The sequence below is a fragment of the Corticium candelabrum genome, chromosome 10 (assembly GCF_963422355.1).
Source record: "Corticium candelabrum chromosome 10, ooCorCand1.1, whole genome shotgun sequence".
Classification (NCBI taxonomy): domain Eukaryota; kingdom Metazoa; phylum Porifera; class Homoscleromorpha; order Homosclerophorida; family Plakinidae; genus Corticium; species Corticium candelabrum.
This window is the reverse complement of record NC_085094.1, coordinates 6,973,620-6,982,201: the sequence shown is the minus strand read 5'-3', so window position 1 is coordinate 6,982,201 and position 8,582 is coordinate 6,973,620. Positions and strand designations below refer to the sequence as shown.

The window sequence follows — 8,582 nt, the reverse complement described above, 5'->3', positions numbered from 1 at the left end:
AATCAATGCTTGCCACGATTAGATCAGCTTTTTGTAGCCAGAGACAATTAAATGGAAGAACTATGTAAGATTGTTTAGCCTTGCATTTGTTGAATTTGAGCAATGAGTCCCAGATGCACATAATACGAGGTCTTGACATAGCAAAAGGAGCAGTTGGGTCTCTTGGAATTTTGTGATATCAAGGTACCACTATAATGCAGTAACTTTAGACCAACATCAAGCAGCACAAGGAAAGCCAAAAGACTACAAAAACATTTATGTAATAAATGAAAGACAAAGTAGGGATGACTACGTACGTTAAGCTAGTGCTTGAAGAAATGGGGTCGAAACTTTTTGCAAACAAGTACTCATACTTTACATGTGAAACCAATCTTCCACAATTAATTTCCTACTTTACTCCTATCCAAACAGCCACCTTCAAAGCAAAGATGAGTGAAGTAGGGATTTAATTGTGGAAGATTGGTTTCAGATGTAAAGTATGAGTACTTGTTTGCGAACGTCTCAACCCCTATTTCTTCAAGCACTAGCTTACTAGTACAATACACAGCCATCCCTACTTTGTTTTTATTACCCGAGGCAGAAATATGTATGAAAACACAGTGGTGATAAAGAAATTTGATTTTTGCGTCATGAAACTGGGTAATGCGGTTTTTAGGTTGTAACACTACGTCGCAATGACCAGATAAAAACTACATGCTATTTGGACATGGTGGCATTTACATGTACGATCTATGCTACCATTATCTAGTGTTAATACACAGTTGAACTTGTTGTGTAATACTAGTATCTGTTACTGTTTTATTATATTAAGGTTACGATATGATTGCAGGTGTACCAACAGCCGGGCAGTCACCAGGAGTTTCTTTTGATGAGTCGTCCGTGCAAGAGTTGAGTTGCACAGCTTTACAGTATTCTGGTCTGAGTGGAGACATTACATTTGGATGGTACAGGAAAGAGAATGGAATTGATTCAGCTATTGCATTAGACTCTCGAGTAACAAATTCAACGAATCATGATGGTTTGGGCAGATTTACTGGGAAATTGATTTTTGCATCTGTGAAGCGTTCAGATAGAGGATTAATCAAGTGCAGGGCTTTGAACAAGTATGGTGCTAGTGATATATCTTCAGCTACATCAGTTGATGTCAAATGTGAGTTGGTTTGGTACCATTTCATGGTGCATTGTTACGAGTGATGTGTTGTTAGATGCTCCTGAAATTGTTAAAATTAGACCATCCAATCCAGTAGGAGTGAAAGGACAGAGTATCACTTTAAACTGTTCTGCTGGTGGTAATCCCTCTCCAGATTATGAATGGAGAGGAAGCAAGAGTGCAAAAGGATCTACTCTGGAACTAACATCACTTGAATTTAAGGATGAAGGGACATACACATGTGTTGCTAGTAACACTATTGAAGCCGGTGCAAAGTCCAGTACTGCATCAGTACAGTTGATAATTGAAGGTAACGTTCTTTTCGCACGTGTTTGTTGACATTTTGTATGTTTAGTTAACTATATGTGGTGTGTTTTAGGTCCTCCACAGAGATGTGTCGTGTTGTCAGTCAAAAGCTATAATGACTCTGAAGTGAATGTCAAAGTCAACTGTCCTGAAAATGGAAACTCAAGTGTAACTGAATATCGTATAGAATATCAGTTGGATGATGGCACCAGCAACATGCTGTGGGAAGAAATAGAATTCAGTGCTACTGATTCTCAACCGTTTGTTGTTGTTGGTCTCAGTCCATTTACAAATTACAGCTTTAGAGCAACAGCAAGCAACAGGCATGGCTATGAACCTGGAAGTTTGGCAGCTGTTAATGTGGTATCTGTGACTACTGCTGAAGGCTGTAAAGTTTTTTCTAATTTAAGGATTTATTTTGTGATTGTGTGATTTGCCCTATTTACTAGATCCCGGTTCTCCCAATTTCGTGAGTTTGTCAGGAAAGGCTTCTGCTCACTGGTTTGTTGTGTCTTGGTCACCTCCCAGTCCACCTAATGGTGTTCCTCGCTATTACTTTGTTTACTACAAACCAATTGATGTTCGTCAATTGAGAGATGTGGATGGGTACAAGATACTGAATGTAACAGCCACATGGGCCAATTTGACAATGCTCACTCCATTTACACAATACAGTGTTGAGGTGGCAGCAGTGAACGTTCGGTCTCATGATGGTAAGGTGTTGGAAGGACAAAGAAGTACTGCCATTGTTGCCAACACATCAGAAGATGGTAAGTTTGTATTATGATGTGGCTTAGTATACTTTACTTTGAAGATGTGTCGTATTCAAGTTAGTTGTTTGCAGGCAGAAGTATATTACAGTAATGACAAGTATGTTCTTTTTTTTTATTTATTGCTAGTGGTTTAGCACAATTGTCAGATTTGTCTTCATTGTAATAAGGATCAGCAATTACATTTGGTTGATTGCCTGGTAATGCACAGTAATTTTAGTTACTTGTAGCACCACATTATGTAACTTTCTAGCAGCATATACGGTCCAACTATTGTGATAGGCACATATGATGTAAAGCAGTTTGAGGGCAATAGATGCTTTTATATGTGAATTGTTGAAGAGTAGTGTTGCATACTTGTAGCTTGGGTGGCATGTACTTACTATGTATATGTATGGTTTGCAGAAGATTTGTAAGCAGCTATAATACACAGTACATGTTAGACAACGAACTTGCGTAATACACAACATCAGACAAGCAGTAAGCTTTTCGTCTTACTATCTAGTGTTGTCATGCAATTGATGAAAGGAGAAAATCTGATTCATTTGTTTGAAGATTGGTTGGTTATTTGTTGAGCCTACGTGCATTTGTTCGTCAAGATGTATTTATGTGCTCCAGGTTATTCTGGTGCATTAGAGCTGTATTTTGCTTTATAAAGACTGAAACCCTGACCTGAGAGCAGAGAAATCTGATGGCAGATTACATGTTTTTGGCTTTCGTATTTTATAAAAGGGCTGGAAGTAGAAGAGACTTGATTGGTGTCGATGACTTGGTTGCATGCACAGTCTACAAGCAGCTCACTATAAGCAGTTGCCAACTTTGCAGTTTGTTTTTGTCTAATATTGTATTGTTTTATCAAATAAGCGATGCTCTGGTAATTACTGTAGTTTAGTTGTAAATGGGCCTGCTAAACTGGAGCAACTAAATTCAAGATACAGCTGAAAGGTGCATTTCGTTTTGACTTCTTAAATACTGATATTGCTGGATGTAATCATGATGTGTATGTATGAGTGTCTGTCTGTCTGCAGAATATTGCTGCACTGTTAACTGACTGTGTTCAGACTATGTATCTGTTGTTGTTTTGTAGGTCCTGCAACTGCACCACTTTCCCTGAAATATTCTTTCCATCCACCACATACAGTCACTGTAATGTGGAGTGAACCTGAAGCACCAAATGGAGTTGTTAGATATTACATTGTTGAATACATGCTGTCAGATGGGACTGGAAACAGAACACGTTTTAATTTTGTGAAAGAGCGTATGCAAGAGATTGGTGGTCTAATACCTTCAAAAAATTATACTGTTATAGTTCAAGCTTTCACAGTTGGTGTTGGACCAGCAGCATCCATTACTGTTATGGCAGCTGCTATAAGTAATTTTACTTTCAATATTTAGTGTGGTTTTATTATTACTGGATTTTCTTGATTTAGCACCAACACCACCTCAGAATTTGAGAACTTCAAGTGTGACATCAAGCTCAATTACTCTACAATGGGAAAGTCCTATTAGCTTTAATGGTGCTTTTCAGTACTACACTGTAAGGAAAGTTGTATGTGGATGAGTAGATACACAAATGCATATGCATACATGCTCATGACTGCAAATGATTGTTTAAACTTTACTGTGCAGGTTTACAACAGTATTGGTGATGCTTTGTACAGCAAGAGTCCCAACATTGAGAGTTCTGAAAACCTATACGCCTTGAAGAGCCTCAAACCATATACTGACTACAGAGTACATGCGACAGTAACGAATAACGCAAAGTCCAATCCAGAGAGTTTCCCTAGTAACATGATTATAGTGCGCACACTGGCAGCTTCTCCTCAGACACCAGACAAACCTTTAGCTAGGGATGCTGCATTATCAACGTCATCTGTAGTATTTGTGCCTCCTACTGTGAATGATGAAAATGGTCCAATAGAGTATGTTTCGACTTTTTCATTGTTTTGTGAATGTTTTAATGTAACAATATTTTAGATATGTTGATATTATTGTTTATGAGGGTACCACTGGATCTAATGCTCCTTCGGTATCTGATGTACCACGTACTGTTGGACCGTATGAGCAAGAGGGCACAGACAACACATGGTATGTAACAGCTCGATACAGTTACATGATGTACAAACAGAACATACAAGGGATGCAGTTTACCGTTGGAAATGATTCAACGTCTGGTGAAAAGAATGAGTACAAAAATGTTCCACTTAAGTCTGATTCGACTTACTTTATATATATTCGTGTGGTTGCAATGTTGGATAATGGAAGTGGGGTATGATGATACGTGGATTACTAAATATCTTTGAGAAACCTTTTATAATATGATTTCTAGATGAAAGAAACAGCAATTGGTGAACCACTAAGTAAGATGATGATTATTATTTGGTTATCCATAGTTCCATTACAGTAATATTGATCATATTTGACATGAAGGAGTTTTGACAAAGGCAGAAGAGTTACCATCAAAGGGAGGATCATCTGTGTTGATCATCGCAGTTGCTGTTACACTAAGTGTCATCATTCTTGTGCTAATCATCACAATTTTTGCTTTTCTGAAGTGAAACATCTAAGTTACAACTATGTGTAATATTTAATTAACTTTTAAGCTTTTATGTGTGATGCAGGAAGAAGTACAGGTGTGTTAGAAAAGAGATGACATTGGAGCCTGTCAGATATGATAGCGTCATTACTAATCCTAAAGTAACATCTGGAACAAGTGAATGTTTGGATACAAGCACTGAGATAATGACAGTTAATAGCTTATACACTTCTACAGGTGAGAATATTGACATGACATGAAATTGCAAACTATATAATGTACTATTTATCAAGGCTTAGTTTATTTATGGCATTGTTTTGTATACAGGTCATCACTAATGTAGTAGTGTTTGTTGACGGAACACTACTATAGATCTAATTAGTGGCCATGACTGCAAGATTTTGACTACTGTACAGTCCGTAGTAGGATGCATGGCAGGTGCCAGAATGCAAGGAGTGAGTATTGGCTCTGCATGCATGACGGTTTTAATAATAGTTTATTAACAGTTGCACATAACTGTTTTTCACAAACCCATTGTTGCAGTGTAATTTGAAGCGTCGTGTTTCACTTTTGAGATACATGTGGTTTAAAAAGCATTATATTTAATATTTATTGACTTGTGCTTGCAGGATTGAGTCTTGTCTTGTACACAGTTTATCACTGAATACCTAAGACACTCAAGTCTTTGTCTAGCACTTATCGTAGATAAGCACATCAGATTTGCTCTTACAGGTGCAGGCAGCAGTTATGAATCACATGGATATGTAGAGGTTAAAGCTGTTGCAGTTGATCAAGACAGGAAGAATGAGGAACCATTGTATGAGAGTATGGATGGTGAATCGGCACTTTGATCTCAATGTAATAAAAGAGAACTTTTTGATAACGATCTGTGGCTTTTGGCATTTAAAATGCCTTTCTTAGTGCTTCCATGTGTTGTATGTTGTAGCTAAAGGGTTAGCTAGAAGTAAGAAGAATAATTAACTTTGTATTGTTTGGGATTATCTGCTTGTGAGAAGATAATTAAAGCTGAATAGAGTGCAAACAAACAAGTTTTACAAGAAAAAGATTTTGAGTATCAACTGTCAAGTTTGCTAGTTGAACTGACAGCAAGAAGCAACAGTTGACACATCACCCCATGCAGTCTCAGACGTGCAGATGGCACAATCACAGCCATTACCCGACTACTAAAAATTAAGACTTTATATAATTTTTTGAATCTGAGTTCTCATTTGTTATGCCTGTATGCAGTAAGGTATGTATGGACTACATGTAGTACTGTATACGTTAATTGCTATAGTCACGTAGATAGTCATGCAGTTAATTAACCATGTTTGTAAATTGCATTGCAATTGTAGGGATCATCTAAAGTTCCCGTCTTTTACTGCATGATTTAGAAAAGTCACTTTCTGATGTCTAAACTAACAGACCATGCTCTTGGTATAAACGTTAGTCTTCAAACTGGTAACTTACCACAATGTTGTCAAAGTTAATGCGTGATATACTCATCAATTCTATGGCGACTTCAAAGAGTACCGGAATCACAGCTACTAGAAGAAGGCAAGCAGCTTACTGTTACTGTCTATTCTTTCTCTAGATTAGCTAGCTATAGTCTAGGTAAATTCTAGTGGTTTTAGCTATAACTAAACCAAGCTCACTTAGTTAAGAGGACTAAAAAACGCCGACTTGACCAAACGCACTTATAAGTGAGTGTTACTATGAATACGCAACGTATTGCTATCAATGATTTACCTCAAACCTATAGCGCGCTAAGTTAATTAATTATCTGGGATTTAGTAGTTGTCCTGCAGAAATATCTTGTAAAGGGAACTTTCGTATGTTGTGGGCGACTAATGAAGCAAGTTATGCTACTCTCCGCGATATGTCTTCTGCTTTTGTCTTTGCACAACGTTTGTGCAGATAAGCTTCTCTAGTATTATACGTTCACTCCAAATACCGAGACTTCAAACGGCGTACTGCAGAGATAGAAACCAGCAAAAGCCAAACAGGGAAGGTCATCTATTTACGGTACCTTTTTATAGTAACAAACACTCCGTGGGTTGTGCTCCACACGGCAACCGAAGAAAAGATGCACATTCACACTTACGAACGCATCCGGGTACTGCAGAGGCCATTCGTAAAGAAGCCAGAAAAGCAGAATTGTCAAGGCATCCGTATGAAGTCTACGTGCAAAGCCTACTTCGTTGCCAAGAAATATTGAACAAGTGTGGAATCACAGTAGGCAAAAGAAGGTGCATAACGCTGTAGAAAAGGACGATTTCTTTGCTGTAATTAAACAATGCAAAGAGGACGAAACGTCCGACAAGCCTTCTAAGTTATGTACAAGGCACTTCGTATCCAATGTGTTTCTTGGCCAATGACAGGCAAATGGGAGATTTAGTCAAATGCTGTACAAATCCTGCAGAATTCACTATTCTTGGAATCGATAGCACTTACAACTGCGGTGAATTCTGGCTTATAATATACACGACTACTGCGTACAGACACTTGCAGTTGAGAACAAGACGTCGAAACAATCCTCCTGTACTAATTAGACCTCCCCTGCTTCACAAGACTCTAAATGAATCTTTGTTTCGCTAGATGTTGTCTTGCATGACGAGAATTTGCCCAGACGTGAAAATATTCTAGCTGTCGGATCAAATAGAGACAGAGCATTATTTTGTGGCTTCTTGCCGACTAGTCTAAGAATGACAAGGAATTACAGATGGGAGTTCATAAAAGACATATTTGGCTGCGACAAAGACAATCAGCGAGGATTGATCGACAGTAAAGATGAAGAAGAATTTCGTTGTCTCTTGGTGAACCTGCAAAACAGATGGGAAAGAAGAGAAATCTCAGCACGGAGTACCGAATCGGTATCCTTCTATTCGTGGTTTGCCAGGTATCCGTCTCTAGACATGCATGAAAAGGCGATACTTAGCGTTAGGCAGAAGGTTGGTCTGGGTGATGATTTCTTTTACAATAACGACATTGAAATTTCTCACAATGTGCTAAAAACAATCGTGCAACCGAAAACTGTCAGATTGGCCAACTTTTGTTAGCCAACTATTAGGATTGGTAGACAGACAGCAAAAAGACGTAGGAAGGGCACTCGTTGGAACAGGTCCTTATACACTATCTCCTGCTTACAGCAACTTGGAAGTTGACGGCCACAATTAGGTGGTACATACGGATTGAAGAGCTAGAACTAGGAGCGAGCCAAGTACATCATGCAATTCTCCCGACTTCAGCTGAGAACAACTCAGCGTGCTACATTCAAACATAACACTGCAGAGGTGGTAGAGATAGAGCCTCAAGAGCTGTCTGAGAAGTCTATCGTGGAGACCACAGTAGCTAGGGCCTGTGCATCTTTTATTCTGGATCCTTCGTGCAAACGAGATCCGAAAAATTTCTTGCAAACGGGATCCGAGCCGCGTGCTGATACCGGCCGCTTCAATCTCTTCATCGATAACAATGCAACGTCTCTGCGCTTACTCTAGCAGTTGTACGGCCGCGCTCTTTACGGCGACGCGGAGGTCGTCATTTGCATAATGCCTTTCACTGTGCCAAATGCACCGAAACATGTCACAGATAGCTTTGGAACTATTATTCGCAGACTCTAAAAAATATGAGAAGGCGACAGAACAAGTTTGGAGTCGTTGCGTTGTTTCTTTGATTTACTACAAAAGGATCCCGTTTGCACGAAACTTCTTGCAAATGGGATCCCACATGTTCTCCTCTGCAGATCGTTTGCAAATATTTTTGCAGACTCTAAAAAATAAGAGAAGACGACAGAACAAGTTTGGTTAATAGTTAATTGGTT

At 38.8% G+C, this 8,582-nt stretch overlaps 1 protein-coding gene across 1 annotated transcript; it reads left to right on the top strand.

Moving 5' to 3' along the window:
* The first annotated feature begins 3,405 nt into the window (after positions 1–3,405).
* Positions 3,406–5,761, top strand: LOC134185368 (tyrosine-protein phosphatase 10D-like). Its single transcript, XM_062653148.1, has 8 exons — positions 3,406–3,598; positions 3,657–3,763; positions 3,856–4,148; positions 4,204–4,495; positions 4,556–4,586; positions 4,657–4,780; positions 4,848–4,999; positions 5,495–5,761. Exons 1-8 carry the CDS (start codon positions 3,433–3,435, stop codon positions 5,611–5,613), a joined length of 1,284 nt encoding a protein of 427 aa, XP_062509132.1. The 5' UTR covers positions 3,406–3,432; the 3' UTR covers positions 5,614–5,761.
* Positions 5,762–8,582: the final 2,821 nt, after the last annotated feature.